The 27524-nt window shown below is 43.4% G+C and overlaps 1 protein-coding gene across 1 annotated transcript in view; it reads right to left on the bottom strand.

The window, feature by feature from the left end:
• The window catches only part of RYR3 (ryanodine receptor 3), a gene marked incomplete at its 5' end in the record, with an annotated part of 211225 nt that extends 187307 nt beyond the window's left edge, over positions 1–23918 (bottom strand). The window contains 11 exons of the mRNA XM_008584044.1: positions 736–772; positions 1668–1843; positions 3427–3635; positions 11439–11613; positions 12185–12390; positions 13278–13425; positions 14824–14983; positions 16623–16706; positions 17873–17976; positions 19591–19695; positions 23702–23918. Of these exons, the coding sequence (XP_008582266.1) occupies positions 736–772; positions 1668–1843; positions 3427–3635; positions 11439–11613; positions 12185–12390; positions 13278–13425; positions 14824–14983; positions 16623–16706; positions 17873–17976; positions 19591–19695; positions 23702–23918 (1621 nt within the window). The remainder of the gene's footprint in view (positions 1–735; positions 773–1667; positions 1844–3426; positions 3636–11438; positions 11614–12184; positions 12391–13277; positions 13426–14823; positions 14984–16622; positions 16707–17872; positions 17977–19590; positions 19696–23701) is intronic.
• Between the last annotated feature and the right edge of the window lie 3606 nt (positions 23919–27524).

Below are 27524 nucleotides of genomic sequence, written 5' to 3'. Positions count from 1 at the left end.
AATATTGTCCATCTTACTGGGTTGTTGATTAAATTAATTTTAAATGAATTAAATGGAGTTTATATGGCAAGTACAAACTTGACAGTGCCCTGCACATACCAAGTGTGATGTGCTACAGCAAGAATCTTACTGCTGATGAGGGTTAACCTACCGACTCAGGACTACGGCCTAACTTATGGAAGGGTCGACATGCATTTCTTCCATAGACATGTTTTTTGACATTCTTGCCTCAGAAGTGTCGCTTTCTGACTACCATCTAGCTATGGTAAAGGCACCAGAGTAGCTTCCATCTTCTGGGCTGGCTTCCTGCTCCTGCTTCTCATTTGACTGCTTTCAACATTACTCCCTGCACTGCACAGAGACATGGGGGAGCTGACTCATGGTAGTTTACACAAAAGAGCAAACAAAAGGATTCAATTGAGACCCTCCAGCTGATTCTCATTTCAATGAGAAGGGCAGTGCTGGATCCCTGGGGGCAAACGGGCAACAAGTGACACAATGAGGCCCAGTTAGGGGCTCCAGGTGGAGTTTCTGCTTTGCACGGGGTACCTGTCTTTCTTTTCCCCATTTGAGAAATGCCACTGATGTGTTTTGGAAACATCAAGATGGATATTAAAAGACAAAGTAATTGGCAATTAAAGAGGATCTCTAGGCAGATCTTCACTGTAAGGGGCATATTACCAAGCACAGTAAAGAATCAAATCATTAAAACCACAATTGAGCACATTTACTTACTGTTGTTGTATGAGAGAGTATTTCTTGCATCTGTTTCCTGGGGGGAAGATAATCCATGTTTCAGTTACGCAGCTGTGTAGAGAATCCCCAGTTCTGACAGGCAATTGATCTACCTTTAATGGTCAACACAAGTTTAGGAAACTGGCTCTTTCCTTAATACCAGTGATTTCAACTGGTCTTGGGACTTGTTCTTTTGTAAGCTGCTACCACAAGGCAGGGCTGTGACTTCCAACACTTGCTCCTCAGCCCAGATGGCAAGTTAAAGCTGAGAGGGGACATGGGGAAAGTTCAATAATAGCAGGGATACCTCTGAGTAGGTTATCCTGTTCTCTCCAGCAACTATGCTTGTTCAAAAGCTTGACAGATAGTGAAACTCTAGAGGACACCTGGACATGACAGCTCCAGACGGCAGACATACGTCAGTAATTACAAACAGAGACCAGAGGAAAGAAAGACGGCAAGGAATATAAATGTCTTCTCAAGAAGGAAGAAATCACATTACTCATGAGTCACCCAGCTGAAGGGTTGGACAAGGCCCTCAGTTACGCAAAGAACACAGTATCTGCTTCAAGAAACTTCTAATTTCACATAAAAGCAACAATTGCTCCCTCTCATGCACTTGCATTCCTTTTACTCCAAAAACACAGGAAATGTAGGCAGCAAGGAAGTCAAAGAGCTCAAGGAGAGCAGAACCCTTTCCGCCAGACATGAGTCTGTTTAGTTTGATTGGTCCCTTCGTTATTCACTGTGCAAACACACATGCATTTGTACGCACATGTGTGCACACACATCCTTCTTTCCATACCTGACTAAAAGCAGAGAGAATCCTATCCACGGAGTTCCTGGTTGTGCCGAGGCAGAGAGAAAAGCAGAAAGCCAACCATACAGCAGACACAAGGAGTGCCTCCGAGAGCTGGCGGCCCCACCCTCACCTTTTCTGGAAAGCATCACTGTCCAGACAGGGGCTGTGGCTGAAGGAGGAGTGGCACTCGACGGGCATGCTCAGGCGGCAGTAGATCATGCTGGCATTGCTATTCTGTGTGCCAAACGTCTTGTGCACCACCTTGAGGCACGGAGGGCTGTCCATGGTACCATCAATCCTCACAACCTAGAAACACCATAAGTCCTTACTCTCTCATACTGGAGGGCCTGACCTTGACCCTGTCTCTCCTTCTCTCACTTACATACGTAACACACAGCAAGGCATTGTCACCAGTGATAACCAAACTATGATTCTCATCATTACTTGGATCCTGTCCTATAGAAAATAATAGATCTTCTCCTGGCTGGAGAAAGGAGAGTTTTAAGAACATGCCCAGTGGGTTCTCCACAAGGCCAAGGGTGCAGAATAAATGCCAGAGAGTGGGGCAGTATCTGGGTGATGCAGCATGGAGTACACAGAGGCTGACCTTTTAGGTTAGGAGGCAAGTGGCTAAAGAAGAAATTTTTCCAAAGGTTTTGCTTGTCACTGGCATGAGAACATCCTGGGGAAAAGACATCAGAAAGCGCAAGAAGCTCAGGAAGAGATGTCCGTGCTTCTATGGAGGGTGTCTCCTCCACCCAGTCCAGTTTCCTGTCTCTGCCACAGTCAGGCTGGGGGCTGAGGCTCTTCTAACTACTGGGGAAACTCAGGGTACAAGCATCACAGGGGATGGAGTTGAGGAAGGAAAGATCAAAACTGGATTTTTGGAACATGTGTGTGGGTGGGGGCAGAGAAAGTAAACTGAGACTTATAATGATAATTTTCTTATAATCTGAGCCTCTCCCCTGCTCTCTAGAGAACAGTTCTTATCCTGGGGTCTGCGAGCATGTGTAAATATTTGTGTATGGCTTGTATATTTTTCTAAGTAGAGGGCCTCTTAGAAAAACATAAGTTTTGCAGAGGGGTTCATGATCTCCAAACATGTGAGAGCCACCTTTCTAAAGTAATGGCCAGAGAGCAATCAGAGAAATAAAAGTCTCTTCTTTTTAAGACTGTAGGGAAAATGGGGTGTTAAGAGCCGATGCCTGCTGAGCTCAGACTGGAGTGCGAGGGAAGGGAATTTACAGTCAGGGGAGCAAGTCACTGCACCCACCTGATGAGTGCAGCCAGGGAGTGGCTTGTCCGGCTTCCCATCAGCACTCTCCTCCCCGCTACCAGGAAAAACCCTGGTGGGAGTGGGTGGAACACAGGCAGGGAGATGTGGGACCAGAACCTACATTAGGCTCCTCTCAGCTCCTTTAGAAGGTGGGAGTGTCATAACCAACTCCCACACCTCAGCTTTAAATCCTGGAAATGGCACTATAGAAATTAACTGGGGTCTAAAAAACATCAAGTTATAAGTATAGAAAAAACATATACGTTCAGGACATAAAACTGATTACAGGTATTGAACTTTTTAAAGAAAGCAACATTTAAGGTCTCTGGATACCATATTACTGTGACAATACCAGAATAGGAATGTCAGGAGATGACCCAGTGGCCCCAAGGCTTGGGGATCTATCTGCAAAGAGAGTATGACAAGGTTGTTGTCTCTTGTAAGATGCCACTAAGTTGTCCCTATTAAGGCTCCTGCACTATAGTGCCAAGGGCCAGAGGAGAGGGGCTGGTAAGTGGCCGGGTCATGCACTCAGGTAGCAGCTGCATGCTGACAGGAGAATTAGTCTTGGCCCCCCTGCCCTGTTAGGGACCCCCACGATGTGTAATGCTACCTCTATGTGTGGGTGATCCTTTGGCACATTGACAAATGTCGGCAGGCGCTTGCTGAACCACATTGCGACATCTCGGTTCATGTTGACAGCGAAAGGTTCAAAGCCTTCTTGGAGGCCACACATGGTATAAAACTTGAAGGTACTGGCATCTGTCCCGAGGTTCATGCGGCCGATCTGAGACAGCCCCAGACAGCAGATGGGCACGAAGCCTGCAGAACAGGTAAAGAGAGCCCTGCTTCAGCCTGTAGGTCCCATCCCAGGAGGCTGTCAGGAATCCTCAGGGCTTTGATCCCAGCAGGAAAGATGGGACACAACCCTCTGTCTTTCTTCCTGGCACATAAGATCAACAACAGGAGGCTGCATGGACACTACCACTGCCCTTGGCCGATGGGGAAGGAAAGTGAGTTGGGGTCAAGACAATTTGGGAAAAACAATCACCCAGCTAAGATTATTCTTAAGCTGTAAATAAATATCAGCTGGAAAAATAAAACCAATAGAAAGAAAAAGGGAAATTCTTTACCTATGCCTTAGTTAAAATTGATCTTATGCCCTGAGAAATTTGAAATCTTACCAAAACCAAAACAACACAACAAGCTTAAAGAATGACTTGGTGAGCAGATTTTGCCACACACAAAAAAAGAGGGGTAACTGTGAGATCATTAATATGTTCATTTGCTTTACTATTGTGATCTTTTTTACTATCTATATGTATCCTATAACATCATGTTGTATACCTTAAATATACAATAAAATTTATTTTTTTAAAAAAGAATGATTTGTTGCAAAATTGCTTAACTTTCCTGGGCCTTGGCCTCTTCACCAGTGAAATGAGATGCCCAGTGGTCCTTTACCTTTTGAGAGTACAATACTAAGACATTTAACTGCTAGCACCATGACTCCGCTCGTTTGCTAAATACAACTTGCAAACTCCCATCTTCCTAGCCCACTGTCCTCTCCATCACCCGCACAGGAAGGTGAGAGTTTCAGGAAGGAGTCAGAGAAAACTCTTTTCCTTCCTACAACTATTGCTTCTCCAGCTCACTTCTGTATCCTGATTGTATGTAATAATTGCCAGTCGGAACAGACCAAAGCAGAAGTGCAAGTTGTCTGGTGTTCTTGTTTGTGTGCTATTTATAAATCATAATTGTAGAGCAACAAATCAGCAAAGCAAGGAAAGCGCTAATTATCTAGGATTTGGGAGGCAGGCAGTTGTAAGAGCTCTGAGGCCGCTGGCTGCAGCAGAGGTTGGAGCTCCCCAAAGAAAACTGGTGTCACTCCTAGGATAGGAGTACTCAATCCAGGGGAAATTTACAGGCCAATTTTGGGAGCATTTACATTCAACACTAAGAACTTTCTTAGGCTGGCCAGTTGGTTCAGTTGGTTCAGTTGGTTAGAGCGTGGTGTTGATGACACCAAGATCAAGGGTTTGGATGCCCTTACCGGCCAGCTGCCAAAACAAAGCAAAACTTTTCTTCATTGACACCAAGGCCAATGCACTCTTCTAGGGTGAGTGCTTATATACTGTTATCTAAGCCATGAAGTTTCTATGTAAATAGTCACATAAGCGAAGAGTAAATCTCTCGCAAGCTAGTTGGTTGGTTTCAGAAACTATGAACTCATTTGGGACACAGATGTGTTTAACAGTATTTCTAAATAAGTGAGAACTTTAATGCAATCCTAGCAGAATGATGGGGCTATCTGTACAAAGTCCAGGGCCAGCAAGGACTGAGAACAGACCAGTAACCCTGCCCCTCAGGACAGTGGATGGACTGGTCAACTGGACAAGCCCTCACTCATGTAACTTGAATGCTTCTGGCATTTTTGTGCCAGGGACTGGTGTAGATGAAACCATCTCCTTTTCATAGACAGAAATTTTTATAAATGAGGAACTTTTGGAAATCTGACAGTGTAGAATAAGGACTGCTTGTTGGTAAAATTTCTTGGGTCCCCTTTAGGACAGAGGACTCTGCAATGTGCTATGACAAGATGTGAAGGAAAGAAGAAGAAACCATTCCAGTCCCAAGAAGCTCATAGAAATAGGGACAAGGAATGGGATAGAAAAGAGTGACTGTTCCTGCTGTAAACCATCCCTACTCCCAAGACAGCAGTTTGGTTATTTTGCTAAGGGGTATAACTCAAACCAGAAAATCACGACGACAGCAGTTTTATCTTGGAGCCATGATCATAAAGCATTCCAGCCTTGACGTGAGCAGAGAACAGGGCATCTTAAGAAAATCTCTCCGCTTTCCTCTCCACGCTCCTGAATGGTGGAATAAGTAAGCAGCAGGTCTAAAAGCCTGAGTGGAGTGGGAAGCACTTGTCAACAACAAGGATTTAGCCTTATGACATATGAATCACTTCCCAGTCACACACCCACTGACAATGTAACAGGAAAAAGTGGTATTTGCATGAAGCCTTTTTCCTAAGGAACTTAGGCTTCTCATCATTCGTAAGCATCAGCAGAGGGGATGGCACTTTACTGAGGATGAAACTGAAGACTTGAGGAGCTAACCGACTTGACCAAGGTCACCAAGAAGGGCAAGTAACAAAACGAGATGAGATCCTGCACCCTCTGAGTCACAGGCCAGTGCCAGTCAGTATGCAAGAGAGAGAGTGAATGTCACAGGAGATGAAAGCCCCAGATGTAAACAGCAGCTATGTCCTAGGGCAGAGGACTGCACTCATTACAGAGTAAAGTGCTGCCCCTGTGGGGCAGAAGCCCTCCCTACACGGGACAGCTGAACAGTGTATGAGAAAAGACAGGGCGACAAAAGTCAGGAAGCCAGAGCAACAGGGGACCTCCTGAGGGCTAAATGGGCACAGGTGGAGCAGCTCTGTAAAGCCTCAGAAGAGAAGCTACACCCAAGGCTTGAGTCAGAAAAGAGAAAACCCAGAAAGGACAGAGATGAAAGATGAATCCTTACAAGGTGATAGCACTTTCTCCTGAGGAAGGAGAATTGATAACTGAATACATTTAATCAGCTTCCTCCATCTGGTTAAGAGGCTCCAGCTATGATCTCTTCATGTCTAAGACGTCTTTCCTTGAGGATTTAAACTTCACAAAACTTTACATCTCTGCAGGATAGATAGGTAAGGGGGAATAACAAGGATGCGGTAAACCACAGGAGTGAGTATTGATCTCATGCTTTCTACCTGGCAGGCTCAGTGCTCTACAGATTTATTACATTACTATGCCCACTTTAAAGATGAGAAAACTGAGGCTTAGGAAGTTGAATAACTTATTCAACATCTGTTACCTGGTAAAGTGCAGAGCCAGCATGTGACCAAAGCTGCCTGAACAGGAGCAAGAAATGGGGACCGAAGCCAGGATGCCTGTTTCCTAATTTTTAACTAAACTAACTTGCTTTGTGACTAACTTTTCCTTCACTTTTCAAATGACTTTTCTAAGTGTCATGTAGTTGGCCAGTTTGCCTCTAGATCAGGCAGCTGGAGACCCACAGACACAAAGCACTCCAGGCCCTTCAGAGCAAAAGGGTTCCCTATCTACAGGTGGCCACATGGCTCTCTGGAGTTGATCTGGATAAAAGGACCCATTTGATAAGGTCACATGGCACTGCTATGAGCACTGACTGTCATAAATAAGGATTCGTACTTTGTATACAACGAATTAACCTATAACCTCAAATGAGGCTGGAGAAGTAAGAAGAAAGAAAAATAAAGGGGAAAAAATACCTCCTCCCTACATACAGCCTAAAAGATGCAATTATGTCAACATCTTTGAAGATGTTTGAGGAGAAAATCACGAATGGCATTGTCTTGAGCCATAGTAGAGTTCTCATCCCAGAAAGGACTGGCAAGAACGCATGCATTTAAACCTGTAGAGGACCCCAGGTTCTGATAAACTTGGTTTTACAAGGCCTGATAATCGTTTCATGATTAGGAAGGGGGATAGCAGGGAAGTCATCCTTTTATAATTCAGGAGCTTAGAAAGAAACCAGTTCTCTATAAAGTCCAAACGATGGATCCCTTGCCAATCCATTTTGCACTGAATAAAGACATGAAATAGAATTACTGCTAGTAAGCAGAAAACTGTGATCTTGGAGAGAGGTGGTTAGATGACTGCCCAGACTGTTCTTGGGGTGTTTCTGAGAGTCTCGGTCCAGCCATATGTGTTTAATAACTCATTCCTTTTCATTCCATGCTAAGCCTTGTGAAGATGAAGTTCAGGGACAAGCCCTGTACTAAACACAGGAACCAGAGGTCGTGCTCCCCGGCCACAGCCTCTTTCTGAAGCACAGCACCCATTTGCAGAGAGATGATGGGGGACCCTTGGCACCCGTGTGTGTGCGTGCAGATGGCAGTGAAACTTCCTGAAAATAAGTTTCATTTTCTGCCTACTGAAGAGCTACCAACAGAGTTGAGGGATCTATTGAACCCCAGTAGGCCGACGGGCAGGAACAGCCTAGGAAGTTGCCCCTGCAGACTCCAAAGCTGTTTCAGGAGGCAGGATGTCCCTCAGGAGTGCATGGCAGAGAGGCAGCACAGGAGACCACCCCAGAGCCTTTTCCAGATGTCCCATTCTGAGATCTAGCAGGATGTTCAAGGTTTTATCTTTCTTTCCATTAAATGGAGGAAAAGAGAAGGCTAATAGAAAAGGTTTCAGCTTGGAGGTTTCTGAACTTCCAGATATTTCCAGGTGACAACACTGAAAGCTGTGATGGTCCAGGCTAGGGATCAGGGTGGGGAACAATGATTAGAAAAATTCTAATGAGGCAGATCAGCGGGTATCATCATCTACGATACAGAAGAGGATGCAGATGACAATATATAAGTAATCCAGAGAGAAAACAGCCATAAACTGTAATGTCTGCCCCTATTCCTTCCCTCAGAGAGCTAAAGACATCCCACAGCACCACTCCCACTGGGTTAATGGCCTGAATCAAGGCTGATATCCTGGCGACCAGGACACAAGCATATGGGGCATTTTGTTTTACGGGGGCTACAATGCATAAAATGTTTTATTTTCAACAGATGCTTTTCCCAACAACTCAAGGCAAAAATTGCTGCCTCTTTTCACTTTATGCAAAGAGCAGAGAGTTCTATATGGGTATTCCAGGCCTCTAGGCTATTGTGATTAAAGAATGGCACATTGACTTCCTTTCAACTGCCCCTCCACAACTCCCGAACGATCACAAAATTGAAAGAGCCTTCCAATTACCTTGTCTCTCGGTTATTAAAGCGCATACGATACCACAGTATAATGCGTTAACATATTACAGTACAATTCTATTATAAAACAGCTTCCTAATAATAGACTTTGTCATTCTGAAGGTCAAATCATGTCCCTGCACACAAAAGGCCTACGAGGCAGCTCTTTCATCATAACACAGATGATCTCTAAAAACAGGTGTATCCTAAAACAGCCCTGTCCTTTATAGTATTCCTCTGCTCAAACCTTATGACAGTTCCCCCATTTTCTACAGGGTGAAGTCTAAGGGTCCTTGGCCCAGAGTAGACAACGGTTTCTTAACTGAAAAGGCTGAGTCTTGGTATTTGAGGCTATCATCTGCACTCATCTACCTTTCCAGCTTCGTCATCTGTAAGTTCTATACACAAATCTTCCAGTCAAACTGTTGCACCCTTTCCTGAAGTTTCCTGATGCCATGCTATTACTCTAGTTACATCCCCTGATGGGACCACCCTTTTTCTTGAAGGTGAACTTCTCATATTCTTTATTTTTTTTATTTTTTATTTTTTTCCTTTTTGTCTTTTTTACTGACCGGTAACAGGATCGCAACCCTTGGTGTCGCGCCCGTACCGGGGACCAGCAACGGGATCGCAACCCTCAGTGTTGCACCCGCACCGCACTCAGCCAGTGAGCGGGAACTGGTCTCCACATGGGATCCGAACCCTCGGTGGGAGCGCCACCGCGCTCCCAAGCGGCGCACTCTCCAGTGCACCACCGGGCCGGCCCTCATATTCTTTATTTAATATTCAGTTCAAATCCCATTCCTATAGAATTTTCATTCTGCATTAGTCACCATTTATAACTTACTGCTTTGCATTATTAGTCACCTTTTCATAGCTTCATTTTATTTATTTTACAGCTAGAAAACAAGGTCCTCAATACCACTCCTGCTTGCACTTGTGTATGCTTTAGACCGCTGCTTCTTATGTGCTTTATTGTGCGTACGAATCACCAGAGTATGGTGTCAGAATGCAGCTTCCAATTCTGAGGTGGTATGGGATTGTCCATTTCTAACAAATGTACCACACTTTGAGTATCAAGGCTTTGGACTTTACAAAGTTCTCACAACTCTCTTACAACCTACATGATTCTTATCTCCTCCTATAGTTGAGCTGAAGACTAATAGATAAGTAACCTCCTCCAGCTCACACAATAGGAGAGCCAGGAAAAGGTCTCCAGTCTTTGGACTCTGTCTACCCCAGGGAGCTGCTAATCCTTGGGGATGAGCCTGAATATTCTAGTTCTTTGTTTCCCTCCTGGCTTCTGAAAGGCAGTGCTATATGTAGTGGGCACTTGGGAAATCTCTGACAGTGTTTCTCCACTGCCCTGATGTCCACCCGCTCTATTCTCTCCCTTTGTCTCTGAACCATCACATAAGCCATTCCTTATGCTGGCACTTTCCCACTTGTCTCTATAAATAGGATTCTTTCTTTAAAACTTCAATTTTAAACCTCTTCAGAAGGCATTAAAATATGACCCCATCTGGCTTTAGTTACCCTGTCTTTCTAGGAAAATGCGCTGATTTGCAACCTTTCTATTTTCCCAAGTTTTTGGCACTTAGACACGTTCTTAAAGTTCTTTAAAGGTACAGTTTGATATGTATGCTGTAGTTAAAAGGTGTCTGCAGAAAGTGTAAAAGTCATTTATAAAGCTAAAAACACTCTGTTACAGGCATAACTTGCCTATGCAGTTATATCTTTTTAGCTTTCTAGGCAGGGACTGTTTCTTTTTGTAACGTCTCAGAAATTTAGAGCTATAAGGAGCCCTAATCACTTACAGAGGGGGAAATGAGGCCCAAAGAGGTTAAATAAAATCAACTAAGATGTCACAGGTGGGCTGGGGCAGGGACAGGGTGACAGCCCGGGCTTCCTGACCCAGAGCAGCCTCCTCCTCGTCTGTAATGAAGTAGCAGACAGTGGCACAAACCAAGCATGGGGTGTGTGCACATGGCAGGTACTAAGTCATCGCCATAGAATTTCACATCTGGAAAGAATGTTGGAAGTTATTTCATCTGTCCTCTTATTCTCTGGTATAGATGAAGAAAGTAAAGCCCAGAAGGGTCAAGCAAAAACCTGCTGGGAGGCATGCAGCTTGTCAGGAGCAAGCCACAAATGTGTGGTCCAGAGCTCTTTCCTCTATGTGCCAACAGTCTTGTGTACATAATATAGCTACAGAGACAGGAAATAATAAGTTCCAACTGCTCCTTTGTGTAGCTGGAAGCGCTGCTCTGAGGTCTATTCATGGCCATTAATAAGTGCAACTCCGCTTGGGTTTCACAGTGTGTTTGAATTTCAAAATAAATTGTATTTCGTTCAAGGAAACAACTAAGTTTAACTCGTGTGTTTCAGTGGTTCTCATCAAAGCATCAAGTTCAATTACACAAACACATACACTGACAATTCAAATCAGAATATAATTCAAAGAATAAAAGAACAATTGTTTAATTCACTGATTTTTCTCTCCTGCCAAGGACATTAGTCATACACAATTAGCATTTCCTCTATAATACTGGGAAACCTAGGGAACCTTAAAATGCCAAGGTACACAGCAGGGAATTAGAGGAGAGCTTCTTGAATATTGTGTGTGGAAATTTAGAATTTATATTTATGTTGCATACACCAACTGTCTTACTCTTTGTCTTGATTCTTAAAAATGATAGTATAAAAGATAGTCCTCACCATTAAGGTTTCAAATATGTAGAGGACAGGGTACTCTAAATAAGAAGGTAGAAGAGTTCCCTCGGCTTTCCCTGGATTTTCCTTCAACCTCATGGAGTTGAGATGGGGGAGGGTGGTGAATTTACCATTCTCAATCTCGTAGTCAGCGAAGGCAAGTTCAGAACCTTTGTTGGTGATCAGCAGCTCCCCATTCAGTGTGAAGATCATTGAAGCATCATCCAGGTTAATCATACATCCGACCACATCTCCTGTCTGCCAGGTACGCCCAAAATACCCACTCCCTTGATGCCAACGCTGACCCTAGAAAAAAAGACCCCAAGGCTTAGAGAAAGGGAGGTACTGGAAGCCCCCTGCAGCTGGAGAAATGACCCCATCAGCAGTATCTCCTAACTAGTAGTGGCACATGATTTCTACAGGGCACTCACCTCTCTGCCAAGGATAACTCACAGGGAGGAGTGGTCTGTCTTATAGACTATTCAAACTGAGACACACATGGCTCATCAGAAAAGGTGGCCTTCATTCCTAGTCAGCTATGACAATATGTATGGGCAAATTGGTAACATTTCCCGGCATCCGGCTGCATAGTGCTCTATGCAGTGAACACTATAAAGTGAAGTCAATGGGCTGGGGTATAAGAGCAGATATGGATCTGATTATAGAAAGGAATTGGGTGTACAGTCCTCCCCTTCACCAGAGCAAAGAGCAAAGAAACAATCACTAGGCAAAACTCATTTAATTTCTAAATTAGCCGGTGGTGGTGGCCACTCACTCTGAAGCCTGAGATCTAGACACTCAGTACTTTTAGCTTCTAGGGAAATGGTTGGAGAAGGAAAACTTGGACTGAGGATGTGTGGAAACTGCACAGACTCACCCTGCTGCCTTCAAACACAAAGGCTTGGTCATCAGCCCCCAGTTCAACATCAGGCCGACAGCCTGGCCTGGCCCAGCCGACCCGCATGTCTCCTCCAGTCACCACCTCAAACTCAAAATACCACTTTCCAGATCTCACTGCATAAGACCGCTCCACCCGGAAAAATCGGATCTTGTCTATGCTGACCTTCTCCACAGCTGGGTCAGCTATTGTGAGAAGGAAGGTGAGTAGAGGGTTTGGGAGGAAAAGAGAGAACACAGACCTTTAATAATTAGGTAGCATTCCTCAAGAGAATTAGACAACAACCACTAAGACTGGCCATCAATCTCCCACTATCCAATATAGCATTCAGTTCATAATGTAACAATCATCATCGTCATCATCATCATCACAACAATGTAAGCTACCATTTACTGAGTGATTACTTTATAGTAGATCCTTTAGAGACCATATTTCAGTTTTCTCTCCTGACAGTGCTATAAGGGCATTAATATTGTCTTCATTTTACAGATGAAAAAATTGAGGCTCAGAGAGGTTAAATCCCTTCTTCAAGGTAAGTTTATTCTTCAGTAAACTGAGGAGCAAAGATTTGAATGCAGGTCTGACTCCGAAGTCATCCCCTTAACCATTTATAATATTGACCCTGTGGTCTATGGTACCTCCTAGGGTATGGGATAAAAATGACATGTTCATCAATTGTAAGCTGGTGATTTTAATCAGTGCTAGAATTTAATTTGGAGATATGATGACCTGATCAAAAAGTAAGCTGATATTCGCATGTTTGGAGAACAAGAGAAATAAAGTTGACTTGGTTTTGTGACAAGGTATCCCAAAAAGCTTAGCTACACTGAAAGATAATCTATTTCTTGTGGGATTGGGTCACAGAAGTGCTTATAGAAACATCTGTCAATAGCATGATGTTTTATATCAAATACGGTCCCCGCCTCCTTTTCAAAAAATATACTGTTTAGTTTAGTGCTCTTTAGCACCAATGCCATTTCTAATAGTACAAGTTAGATCTATTTAGAGCATTTCTCCAGAAGAGGATCTGTTTAGTAAACTGGAGCCAGAACGAACAATCTCGACTCATTACCTAGTTCTTGGTCTGATGGCTCAATGTTATACCCATAACCAATAAACGTCCGAACAGCTTCACGCAAGCTGTCCCTGTTTGACTTCTTGGTACGCTCGTCTAGTAATGCATATGGCACCAGACGGGGGTTTCTTTTGTTCTTCAAATCCTATATAGAACCAGACAAAAGAGGTGTTGAGAAAACACATTGCAACTTTACAAACAGCTTGCCCCATTCCCATACTCCCAGCAACACTCCTGGCTTCCAGGCTGGCTCCTACTAGTTACTAGCTCTTCCTCCAGTGCCTTGATATTTAGAAATGTACATATTTGCCACTTCTCTTCAGGATTAAATGAGTATTAATGGAAAAATTTTACTAATGTTCAAAGCTAGCATTAAAAAAACACATTTTAATAATGCCAGCCTGCGAATAAAATGAAGTGCCACAAAAGTGGTTAGAAACCTTTATTTCCAAGGCAGTGCAGATGGAGATTTACGTCACTATTCCCCATGGAAGGTCATGCCATGATTTAAACCGTTATAGCCTCCTAACAACAGCCTCTTAACAATTCTTCATAGAGAACATTAGAAAAGGTGGCAGAGCCACAGTGGGTCCATTTTGATGCAGAAGGCACACATTCATAGTAGAGTCTTTCTCAGTTCCTTAGGAGGGACCAAGAAGACAATAGGGACAATTGCCCTGATAAGTCACCCAAACTAATATGTATGACAGGCTGTTTGAACCCCTTCACTCCCTGACCCTCACATGGCTTCCATGCTTGTATTCTTCATGGCTTCCAGAGGTGTATAGATTTGGAGGCTCAGGAATGAATTCATTCACGGGCACACAGTCACTCCCGAACTTCCCTGATACTAACCCTCCCACTGGTGATTTCTAAGATGAGGAAAGCATTTTAGGGAAAGGTATGCCAGATGGTTTGGAGCTGAACCCTGGCTCTAAACTCTGCCTAATTCCTTTATGTGCTCTAGCTCTCAAGCTGCCTCCTGCTCAAGCCAAGAACTCTGCCCAGGAACCCTTGGCCCAATGGACTGAAGTAAGCGGACACCGGCTTCTGGGAAGGCTGGTTTGCCCCCTCTTGGGCTACCTTCCCCTCCTTTTCACTCCCACTGGTAGATACTTGGGACCATCCCAGAACTACTGCTGACCTATGATGTTGATTTATGTGAGCCTTACCCTACCCTTGGAGAGTGGCGTGAAAGCTCAGCTCTCCACATGCAAGCATAAGCCAGGGAAAAAGACAAGATGCAGCCAGTGGGTGCATATGCAGGGCAACACACCTCATGAGTGAATCACACTAACAAAGGGACAGGTAAGCCTATTCATTTCTGCAAAATTGGAATTATGCCTAGAGTCAATGTTGATGTGACCCTTGCAAATTCTGTCCAGTCCCTCGATTTCATAAAAAATGAACACACTGTGGTGAGAGGAATAGAGAGCAAGGGCAACCTCATCTTTCAATATAACACCCACCAAAGCAAAATGGAATTTCAATGGACTGTCACATCTCTTAACTTTTCCAGCATGCCTGCCCCAGCATTTCTCACCTGTTGAATGCCATAGGTCCATCCTTGTTTGATTCTGTCTTTTGCCCAAACATTGTGTGCGTTTTCTGCAAGCTTATCCACTAAAACTTCTTGAGGAGGTAACAGCTTCACATCAGACAAATCCAAAGGGGCTGGCTTATAGCCATTGGACATCGCGTAGCTACAAGTAAATGCAAAAGTATGTATTTTGAGCAGATCTGTATGACTCCCCCATTCCAGATTTTAGACCAAGAGCACATGGTAAGAGCACTATGTAAATGAGGCTACACTCACAGGTTCTACCTTGTGGCTGAATGGATAGCTAAGCTCCATTTCAAGTGTACAGATGAAGCTCCTAACGTACCATCCTTCTTGCCAATGTATGTCACAGATTTCACAGGGGACCGTTGGAGAAAGTAGAGGGAAATCCATCCTTATTTCTAAGAAAACTACTTATGTGCCCTACAAATGATGGGCATATCCAGCATGCTGCGACATTACCAAAAACTCCTTCATCCCACTTTGAAACACAAAAAGTTAAAACCAGATTGGCAAGGTAAGACCTTGAGCCTTAAAAATCAGCAGAGAATGATCACTCAGTCTTAGAAAGCTAAACCTTTGCTCTTGGAATTAAAAAAAAAAAGTGACATCTGAGAATTTGTGAGATTGAAGTGTCCTTAGCAGTTAGTTGTTCAGTCCAGGAATCACAGCCTCAGCTGTCTGTAATTTGATAGATAATGTGAAGATGTGAAGGAGCTGAGCATGAACCCAGGTGGGTTCATGTAAGTGAGGAAGACTGGGGCACACTGTGGAGTGACTCTCAGGAGAGCAGCTCACCAAAGCCATGTGGGAATGAGAGTCCAGAAGTGTCCATGGCCCTCGGGCTACTGACTGCCCAGACCAGGGCCAGAACCTAAATGTGATGACTTGCAGACCAGGGCTCATTCTACCTAGGATCCTCTGAGCAGCATGAGATGCAGTGTCTATTGTAGGCACATCCACCTTCTCAGGAAGCCTACTCTTGGGCAAAGAGTCGACATGCACTGACTACTGTGTACCGACCCCAGCAGCCTGGCCGGCAGTCTGCCCCTGGGGCTGCTACCTCTCAGACGTGCCTTTCTTGGCACCAGGAGCTGCCTGTGAGACTGGAGGTTGGCAGCTTGGGAGTTTAAAAGGAAAGAAGGGGAAGATTAGCATTTGATTAAAGCTGGCACTGCCTCGGCTCCCAAGTAATGATGACACCTGTGAGTGTGTGTGCACCCAAGGCTGGCATATGTGCCAGTGATCCAGGGAGCCAGAGGATGGGCCTGTGAAGGAGCATCAGGATATGTGAGAATGTGTAATTCTGACTGACCATAGAGGGTGGCAAGGACAGCAGGACACACACAGATCGAGGGGGCCAAATTAAATCTTGGCAGAGACACCCATTTCCACAAAAGATTAATGAGGCTGGTTCGATGCCAGAGGAGTGAATCTCTGCTGTGGCTATGAACCATTTTCAAGCTCCTGTGCCAACTGTTATTCTTATAGACCCAGACAGTGCACCCCTCTGAGGTCTCTGTACCTCCTGGCTCAAAACTGATGTTAGTAGTGTGAGGTCCGGGAAGAAGGAGCAAAAAAGAGGGAAAATCCTGAAATACTTCTCTTTTAACAGGTTTCTAGGTGAGGGTTTCAGAGTGTCTGAGTAACTGGGGGAGCCATCTGAGCTGGTGCTGGCAAGTATCTGGGCTGTCACCTGCCTATGTACATGGGCCTCCCACCCTCCCAGGTTAACAACACAGGCTGAAGCAGTAAAAACTTGACCACTAAAAATCACCTACTTTTTGGGCAGTTTGACCTTCTTGAGATCCTCCTCAGCATCTGGATTAACATGAGCAATGTGGCACCCCAGGGCCAGGAGGGTTCTGTGATGTAACAGAGTGAGAAAACTAGGGTCAACTGAAAGATAAAGGATGGGAAGAACCCTAACCCAGTCCTAACTGATAAACACACAACAGCCATTCATTTAGACCTGGAAAACTTCTCCTGTAGAGGACCAGGCAATAAATGTTTTAGGCTCTCTGGGCCATTCATTTCTGTCACAGCTACTCGACTGCTATTTCAGAGCAAAACCACCAAAGACTATATACAAACCAATGAGCTCGGCTTTGTGACAATAAAGATTTATGTACAAAAATGGGTAGCTGGTCTGATTGTCCCATGGGCCATAATTTGCTACCTCCTGATTTAGATGACAGCAAGCATAAGAATACCAAAGAGAAGCTTATGTGCCCCTCTTGGAGACATTTTCCAATTCACATTAGAATTGCACCTTGCTTCTAATTCCAGGGAATGGATGGGATCCTAACATCAAATCCACAGGTCTGCAAACATTTACTGTGTGATACCTGTGTAGTGCCTAGGGCTGTGCTTGACACCATGAGGTACAAAGCTTTTCCCTCGAGAGACATCAATGTAATGGAAGGTATCACATATATGAGCCTATGAGACAAGGCACCATACAGAGCATCGTTACACCAATAAACCCACAATGTTAAAATGCTCTGCACGGACAACTAGAGAATAGGGAAAATACAAAGAAGAGAGAACAGGTGACAAGCACAAAGGGAATTCAAACTGGGAGATACCAACTTGGGCTAGAAAAGTTAGGGTCTAATTAGGCCCATGGGTAGGATCATGGAGAAACTAAAAGTTGTTTTAAAGTTGAATTTTAGTAAATCAGACAATATTTCTCATTGGTTTTTAGAAATATATTTTTTTGTTGATTTAATATGAACTACAGAAGGTGCTTGGTCCTTTGATTCTAGGTTTCTCTTCTTTTTCTGCCTCCTACCTTTTCCCATCCCTAGCGAACAGCAAATGGTCTCTGAAGAAATATATACTAAATAATAATGATAGATTTGTTATTCACTATGCTAAATCCTCTTGTGACATGAATAATCATCATCCCCTCTAACTTATCAGAATGTGTCATGTTTTCAGAGAAGAGACATTCCTTTGCAGTTTCGTTATAATGCATTAAATCATGCACTCATTGTTTTGTACAACTTCAACTCAATTAAACACTCACTTTAAGGTTTCAGTTGACATCTGCAGGTTATAATTCTTCTCAGTTTCGGGGAGCTTTGAAAACTCTACAAGGCAGGGATGTTGTCTTTTATTGTCATCCCGAACCTAGGTGACAATATAAGAAAAAATACAATTTAAATTTTGACAGCTAGCACTGCATTGGAAAACAGAAAAAAAAAAAACATACTTTGAAACATGGCTCAGGCAATCCACATCAGGCAAGACAAAGACAGCAACTTGCTGACAGACAAACAGATGAACTTCTCTCTAGTGAGCCATACATACAGTCCCCAAGTTGCCAATGGCTTGTGCTCTGTGGATATATTTCTAGCATATGTCGGCATTTAGAACATACTTTTCCAGAGAAGCAATTTTACACGTGCTAGTTGTGCTCCTGTTTGTCCAAAAGTCACATAACCATAATGTTACTGAAGGGTAGCATTCTTCAGTACATAAAGGACTATAGAATCTTGACCAGCGCCATCCAATAAAAATGTAGTCAGCCATAAATATGAACCACATTTGTGATTTCAAACTTATTAGCAGACACATTAGAAAAGAAGAAACAGGTGAAATGAATATTAGTAATGTATTTAACCTGATAAATTCAAAATATTATCATTTTAACGAGTAATCAATATAAGATATTATTTATGGGATATTTTACATTGTTTTTCATATTAAGTCATCAAAATCTGGTGTGTATTTTACACCTACAGTACATCTCAATCCAGACTAGTCCCATTTCAAGTGCTGAGTAGCCACATGTGGCTCATGACTGTTGTATTAGACAGTGCAGACCCAGACACTGATTATTTCATTCATTCATTCAACAAGTATTTGTTGAGTGCCTGTACTACATGGTAGGCACTGAGCTAGACATCAGGAGTTCAGTGGTGAGCCCAGATAGCCCCAGACTTATGAAGCACACAGTCTAATGGGGCAGGGAACAGTAATAAAATTATTGTACAAATAAATTAAAATTGCAATCATGGTAAACGTCTCTAAAGGAGAGGTTTGTGGTGCTGGAAGACCAGAAAGCAGAGTGGTCATATATAAGGAGAGTATTTTAAGGCAGCTATATAAACACGTAAGTGCTAGAGTGCAGGAACTTTTCAGTAACTGAGCTGGAGTGTGTACCATTTGAGAATGTCAGGGTCACAGGAAGCTTCAGAATTCACTATCCTTCTGCCCTCAGACACGACCTTACACAAATCACAGAACAAAGTCAATTTATATCCTCTTTGAAAAATGCTTTCTAGTGAAAGAAATTCCCTAACCTGCTCTGAATGTCCTTTAATCTTAGTGATACATCTGAAAACCATACTAAACAAATTCTGATGCAAAACAATGAGTCCACCACTTTCCACCACCCATGCAGAGATGACAGCTTTTTCTGAAGAGAAGAAGGGGAAAAACGAGTGTTCTGAAGGAGGTGCTGAGGAGCGACTGCTGTTGATATGCCCCAGCTAAAAGCAACCCGCATCTGGGAAAAAGCCCACAGGAGGAGCCCGGTTCCACCAGGGTAGGGTGGGTCTGCTGGGCACTCCTGACTACTGCTGGACGAGCAGCCCAGGCTGCAGCGGGAGCCAGACACCAGCGGGAGAAAGGCAGTGCGCTGGGGCTCATGGGGTTCCTGTCCTCACTCGAGTCTTTGAAGAACCTTCCAGGGAGCAAGGCAAGCCGACCCTCCATGCCAGCCTGGCCGCTGAAACATACCTTGCCAAATGTCCAGCCAAGCTCTATTTTATTCATTCCCCAAAGCTCGTGGATGTTTTCAGCCAGTCTGTCTCGGATCTTCTCTAAGTGAGGTGGCAAAACAACCTACAGGAAAAGGAGCACGTGTAAAGCCAGAACTGCAAGAATCAGTGGTAGTGATATCTATCATAACATCTATCAGGGTCATGTGCCCCATTTGAACTCTGTGGCATGTCACTCAGGAGGGCTGCACCCTCCCACCCCGCCCTGCTTGACCTCCCCGCTCCCAGCCATCCTCTTCCCTTCCTGGCTTCCTCTCTGACCATCCCCCTCATCTTCTCTGCAGATACCTGTGTTGCCCGTCCTTCACCTGCGAATGCTTCCCTCGCCTCATTCCCCCACTCCATGCTCCTCCTTGCACCCGCCCCACACCTGCAGATGATCACTCCCAAGCTGACGCATCTCCAGCCGGGGTCTCTCTTGAAGTTTAGACCCCCGGTTCCAACTGCCTGCAGGGATTTCTCATCAAAGTGAGCACAATATGTTATCCAAAGTTGAATTCATGATCTTTCCTTCAAAAGTCTTTTCTCTTCCTGCTTTTATTTTCTCTTTTTGTTGAATGGCCCCATCATCACCTCAAGCCTGGAAGCCTCCTATTGTCTTCCTTTCTCCATGGCATGACTTCCCCTATCTAGTCAGTCATGAGATCTATCAAGTTTATTTCCTAAGAGTCTGAAGGGTCCCTTCCTCTACAATGCTCAACCACATTGTTTTCTCCCTGGACCAGTGCAAGAGCCTCACATTCGGTTTCCCCAACTCCTCACCAATCTACCCTTCACACAGCAGTCAGAGTGATAAGTCTACAACAACAACAACAAAATCACATCAAAACCCTCTCCTTGTGAGTGTCGCCCATGTGTTCTTTGATACTCCTAAGACAAGACTAGGTGTACTGACCAAGTACACAGTGCTCTTCTTCAACTTTGTCATCATGGTCTCTGCAAACACATTCTTTTCAAACTTCTTGAAATTCGCCCAAAAGGCCACACTGGTTCATAGTTCTGTGCCTTTACCTATGTAACATTTATCTTTATTAATACTCTTCACCATGCATACAACACACACACCATGCATACAACACACACACACACACACACACACCTGGGAAACTCTCTCAGTATCTATCCTTCTGAATTTAGCTCAAATGTCACCACCTGATTACCTCCAGGGAGAGTTTCTCTGTGTTTGCCTGGTGTTTTGCTCCTATCTCTCACGAGGTCACTTGTCTCTCACAGCTAACAAGTGGCATAATGTTTTGATAAGGAGCAAAATGAGGAAAATTATTAGCAAACAAGTTACAACTGTACTTGGATTATATTGGTTAACTAAGGTAATCTGTTTAAATAAGTGTTCCTTAGTTAATCACAGCCTGAAAATAGATTTTCAGGTTAGAGGAACCACAATGCTTCAGTGAAATGGAAGTATAGTTACCATGGAAAGAAGCCTCCACAAACAACCCCAAACCATAATTTCAATGACCTCAATAGGTGACTATGTGGGACTGAGTAGCTGGCTTGATAATTGCCTCCTGGGAGTCTAGAGTCCCCAGGGAAGGCTGCTTGGAGTTGGGCTCCTTTCTTCCAGTGCTTGGCAAGGGGCTGGGGCAGAATCTAGACAGGGCTCTAGTTAGGCCAGGCATTAAGTGCCCTTGTTAGCAATTCTTAGTCTGCCAACTGGTTAACATGCCTAAGACAGATGGAGAGTTGACTGTGTATCTTATATTTACTTCCCCTTTGACATTAATTTCACAGAACGGTAGAGTCTAAAAAATTGCAAGGTCTCATTTAAAATAAGAAATTGCACCTTCCAATGAGAACTTCCCTATTATTTGATTTCCTAGCAACATTTCCTTAGTTCTAGGGTCCCCACAAATTCAGCTTCGGGTCAAAACATCAAAATTCTGCTGGCTTATAAGTTTATCTCTGCTCTGTGATTTCCAGATCTTCAGTTCTGCATGTTTAGAGACCTCTTCTCATTTTTGGATCAAACCCTCCTTTCCTCCCACATTGAAACTTGCCCTCTCTCTTTCTTTCTTTTTTTTTTTTTTCCTTTTTTCGTGTCCGGCAACGGATCGCAACCCTCAGTGTCGCGCCCGGACCGGACCGGGACAGGCAACGGGATCGCAACCCTCGGTGTCGCGTCCGCACCTCGCTCAGCCAGTGAGTGGGAACCGGTCTGTATGTGGGATCCGAACCCTCGGCGAGAGCGCAGCCACGCTCCCAAGCGGCGCACTGTAGCAGTGCGCCACCGGGCCGGCCCCTCTCTCTTTCTCTTTTAAAGAACTCTTTTTGAGGCCAGCTTCTTCCAGGAAGCCTTGTCTGAGAAACACACACATTTCTGATTACTTCGTAAGGAGAGGTAGCCCAGACAGAAATCATACTTATGTTCCTGTCCTCTCTGTGCTTGGACACTAGCAGCCCTGCGTCCAACTTCAGTCTTTGGCCCTCAAACTTCCTGTCTATGAAGGGGTCCAGAATACACCACAGTGGCATAAAGATTATTTTGAGCTGAAGACACTTTAGAAACAACTGATGCAGGAAAGGGTTGTTTTTTTTTTTTTTTTTTCCTGTACTCCCCTTATCTGCCTAAAAAAAGAGCCTCTCACAGAACTGAACTGTTTCTTCTTTGGGAAGAGTGACTCTCACCACAAAAGTAAGGTCAGCACCACACCTAAACAGACACTGTTATAAAACTATCATGTCTCTCATCTATTCTCTTAAGGACCCATTTATCTTTCCTAAAAATCATCTGTTTTCTCAGATGTGCCTTCTCCTGCTCCCCTATTAAGATGGTATATATGCTCCAAATTCTAACTTCCTCCCTGAGTCACATTTCTTTGTGTACTAGGTGATTAAAATCTGTTTGGTTTTTTTTTCTCTTGCTATTTTGTCAGATCTGACTTTAATTTGCAGGCCCTCAATTACAGAACTAGGAGGGTAGAAGAGAAGTTTTTTCCCCCAACATCTAGAATACATAGGAATTATACTATCCAATTCCTAGGATCGCCTCTAGCTCAGAAACTCCTCCTGGTTTCCCATCAACATTCTCACTAGCCCCTACATTCAACCAGCTGTACTAGGCTCTATGAAGCAGGCAGAGAAATGCTAGTTTCTATTCTATAGGAATTTACAATCATTAGCTAGAGGAGGAAAGTAGCAAACTGATAAACACATAACCAGCTGAATGTAATAGGGTCACATGGATATTATGGGAAAATACATGCTAGAGACATTCTACAGGCGAAAAGAGCTGTATTAGTACAAGCTATTAACACCAAGTTCTATAGGGGCAAGGTCTCTTTTAGTTTATTTTCTCTAACTTCTACAATAGTGATTCAAATAGCACTGGTGTGTAGGAAATGCTGAAAATTCTTGCATGCCCCTTGCCATACCATGTAAATGTCTATTTCTCAAAATATAGACCCTGGAAAGGGAAAGAAAATATCCATTTATCAGCACTTCCAAAGCCCTCCACACCATCCCGTTTCTTTCACTTTTATTTTCCAACTCTTCTCCCACCTGCTCCTCCTCTTCCAAGCATCCAGCCATATGAGAGCATTGTCACCTGTCCCAACATTGTGTTTCTACTTCTAGACCCATATTTATCCCATCCCTGTTACAACACCCCTGGACACCCCTCCCCATTTATGCTTATTAGAGCCTCTGTCTGAATTCCATTCTCCCTATACAGATTTCTAGAAACATTCTAGCCTAAAGGATGTCTCTAGAATTTACTTGTGCCTTCTATTCATTTTGCGTTTACTACATTCAGCCTTTTAAAAAATAATACATTTGCGTCTATCCTCAACTTAGTTACATATTCCCAGAGAATACCCAAATATTTCTGCCTGTCCTGTTGTAGCAGGCGCTCAACATGATCATTGACTGAGAAATCCTTAAAGAGTTCAACGTGTGCATGTGGTGGAAACATGAAGAATGATAGTTGTTTATATTACATGGCAATTCTACAGAATGTGTAGTAAGAATGGTTTGAAGACAACATGGGAAAAAGAAGAATTTAGCACAATTACTTCATCTCTGTAGGTCTCCTCCTATAGGCAATTTGAACCTACCTGACTGGTGTCTATGGGGCACGGGATAAAAGAGGCTTGGGAGAGGAACTGGGTGGTACCCAGCAGATCTCTAACACCTTCAGTGTCACGCTTATATTCTTTGACAGGCTCCAATCTCATCTTCTCTTTTGGAAGTAAGGCTTCGTAGCAAGGGGCATAGCCAGAGGGAGGCAGGAACTTAAATTCTCCGTGACGTCCACCCATCAGGAAACGTACTCTGTGTGGTTTGAAGAGAGCAGGAATAGAGAAGTTTAAACAAACAAACAAACAAACAAACAAAAAACCCAGCCCAAATAAGTAAAAATTTAAAGATCAGTCTCCATCCTATTTTTTTAAACTTTCAAATTACTGTTTATTGCTTATATAAACATTGTTTTTTGGGGGGATACAGAGTTACATTTAATACATGTATACAATGTGTAATGATCAAATCAGGGTAGTTAGCAAATTCATCACTGCAAAAGTTTATTGTTTCTTTGTGATGAGAACATTTGAGTTCCATCCTCCATCCTACTCTCCAAATAATTCTCATAGGAAGTGACTGAATTCAGATTCAGCACAGCAAACATTCTAATGTACGTAACAAAGCAGTAGAGAGAGAACCTAGTGCCAAGGTATGGTCCTCAGCTGACCCATATCAGCTAAATTCTTAAAAAATGTATTTACATACACACACAAAAAAGAAAAATCACTGGTTTTTAAGACCAAGCTTATCTTTACTCTAGCAGGTAAATAATTACAATAGATATTACTACAGTATTGAAATGACTGTTATGAGTTAAATGTATCCCCCCAAAAATTCATGTACTGGAATTCTGACCTCGATTGTAACATTAAGAGGGTGGGAAATCCTATTATGGTAATAGAAAGGTGGAGCTTTTAAGAGGTGATGAGATTGTGAGGACTGTGCACTTCTGAATGGACTGATCCATTCATGGAGTAATGGTTTAATGGTTTAATGGGTTGCCACGGGCATGGTTCTGATGGCTTTATAAGGAGAGCGAGTGAGCAGGTTAGCTCTCTTGCTCAGCCCATTCTTGCCGTGAGATATCTTGGTCACCATCAGGACCCTGTAGAGAGTTCCCACTAAGAAGGCCCTCACCAGATGGGCCCCCCAGACTGTGGGCTTCCCAGCTCCTGAAATGTAAGAAATAACTTACTTTTTCTTATAAATTACTGAGTCTCAGATATTCTGTTATAAGGAACAGAAATGGACTAATACAATAATGTTAAGATTATTCTCTGTAAAGTTCATATTAAAATTATAGTATGAGATCTTAAAGTCTTCTTACTTGAGGAACATTACCCACACACCAGTTAAAGAAAATATGATACAACTATCTGGGGGAAGTAGGAAATTCTTAAGATTCAGGCAAAAAGATTAAGTAACAACAGAGTATTAACTATAAATGGCATATGAGGAGTCTTCAAAATGTTCATAGAAAGATTTGTATTATCTTTTAATTCCATTTTCCACAAACTTTTTGAAGTACCCTCACATGTGGCAGGTGATATTTAACAGAAACGACACAGTGCAGAGGCTGCAGTTCCCCAAGCAGCAACACAAGGGCGACTCTAAGAAGGTGGCCAGGCTGCAGGGGCAGGCGGGCGTCGAGGCTTTGCTCACTAGGATGCCAGTGCCTTTCTCAGGGGCACCATCTCCCTGCTGGCATCCATGCCTGACACCCGGGCCTACCCCAGTAGTGCCCACTGGGACCTCCCAAGGAAGGGGGAAGGACACTTAGGAGTTCACAGTAAAGGCAGGCAGACACTAATTACCAATGCACAGAAGTCTTTTAATACTTTAATTCAGCATGTGGCTGAATGTCAGCACTGCGTACAGACAAGTTAGGTCAGGGTTAGGGTTAGATCCCGAAGTTCCCTTTGCAAAGAGCAGAGGGCATAAAGTGACCTACTTCAAAATGCTACTTCATATGATCCTGGGTTTGAAATTAGAAATACAGCTTTTGCAAATCAACGGCAACATTAAATTGGTGAAAAATAAGCCAACAATTTTAAGTAATTAAAACATGGCAAGATATGTAGCCCTACAGGTTCAATGATAATTTCACATAGGAAAAATCAATGTATACATAGTGTCTGCACATAACATTCCTTCCCTTCCTCCCTCTCTCCATTTAACAAATGCAAAACTGAGCCCATACAACTGGCACTCGGTCTTTGCACTGGGGATTCAGCAATGAACAAGGTATACAGTGTCCCTGGTGTTGCAAAGCAGGTATCCTAGTAGACAAATAGGCGTAATTACTGATTAGGAGACATCTGATGGGGAAATCAAGAGGGAGGTGTGAAATAACTAAGGGAAGGGGTGGCTCCTACAGAAGGTGTCAAGGAAGGCTTCTCTGAGGAGGAGAAGTGAGTGAGCCCTGAGGGACAAAGATAAGCATTCCAGGTAGAGGAACAAGTGCAAAGGCCCTGTGGTCAGGAAGAGCTTGGGTGGAATAGATCACAGAAAGGAGGGGGGGGGGTGAGAACACCATGAGCTCAAGGGGCAAGAGATGAGGCAGGAGGGGTAAGGCTGGATCAGGCAGGGTCTGGGAGCCCTGGCAAGGGGTTGGGATTTTATTCCAGATCAGAAGCTGTTGATGGGTTTTAAGGTGAGGATATACAAGATTCTTCTAGCTGTCCTATGTAAATAGGTCTGGAGACCAATTAGGAGCCTCTTGAAGTAGCCGCAGAAAAATGAGGGTGGGCTGGAACAAGGTGGTCCAAGCAGCCAGATCCCAGTTTTATTTTGGAATTAGGATTGTTAGGAATTGCTGGTGGACAGGGTATACGAGTGGGGGGAGATGGAGTCTACAGAGGAAGGTTATGATTTAGCAAAGCTCTCACAGCAAGACACTTCCTGTGAGGCCTCACTTCCACCAGCAGGAACATTCTGGTAGCGAAGCCTTGCCAGCGAGTCTCAGAATTGGCTGCATAATCATGATTGTGGAAATATCCTTATTATGAATCTGGAAAATAAAAATCCTTTCAAGTGAGAGATGTTAACTTTTTCTTCCCAATAAAAACAGATGCTTTAACTTTAAAATTATAAGAATCATATGAAACCTCCCACTTTCCCATTTTAAAGTGCTAAACAACAATGATATAAAATTAGAATCACAATGGTCCCTTGTGTGTTCCTACAATAAGTGTTATGTAATAGGTCATGACCTATGCGTATTAAGAATATGAACAATGACATTAAAACGAAATTGAGTCATTAGCCTGCAATGTTACTAATTTGGTGAACCTTCAGGAAATAATGACTAAGCCTCGAAATTATTTATTGAGAACGTACCAATTCAATTGCCACATAACAGATTGTGTTACTGACATGTTGAAGCCATGGGATAAAATTGGATCTTTTGGAGCAAAGAATTAGTGTGGGAAGTTTTCTGCTCTCTTCTCCCTGAGCATCACTCCTGTGAGAAGCTGACTGCCCAGGAGCTTGTACAGCAAGTGTATTGTTTCTCACTAGTGTATGGATTCCGAGAACAAGTAAATGGTCTCTCATGAGGACTTCTAGATGGACTTAATTATTCATGAGCTCTCTTGCTGGGTCTGTTTAGCTTCAAAATTTCTCTATATTTTAAAATCCGCTGGAATGATAACAAATCAAAAAAGATGGAGTTCCATGAAGCACTTAAAGAGAATAATGCTTTCTGCTTTTATATTCAGTTATTAAAAGGAGAGTCATAATTTGGTTATAAATCTTATCTCCTCTAATGGCCACAAAAACTGTAAAATGAAAAACGAACACAGGCAGAAATCAGTGTTTACTGCTTACCGAGGCTCTGGCCTTGCAGAAGAAAAGGTC

Source organism: Galeopterus variegatus, unplaced genomic scaffold, assembly GCF_000696425.1.
Source record: "Galeopterus variegatus unplaced genomic scaffold, G_variegatus-3.0.2 Scaffold3133, whole genome shotgun sequence".
Taxonomy (NCBI): Eukaryota; Metazoa; Chordata; class Mammalia; order Dermoptera; family Cynocephalidae; genus Galeopterus; species Galeopterus variegatus.
Note: the sequence above shows the minus strand (reverse complement) of the source record. Positions and strands in the feature narration are given on the sequence as shown.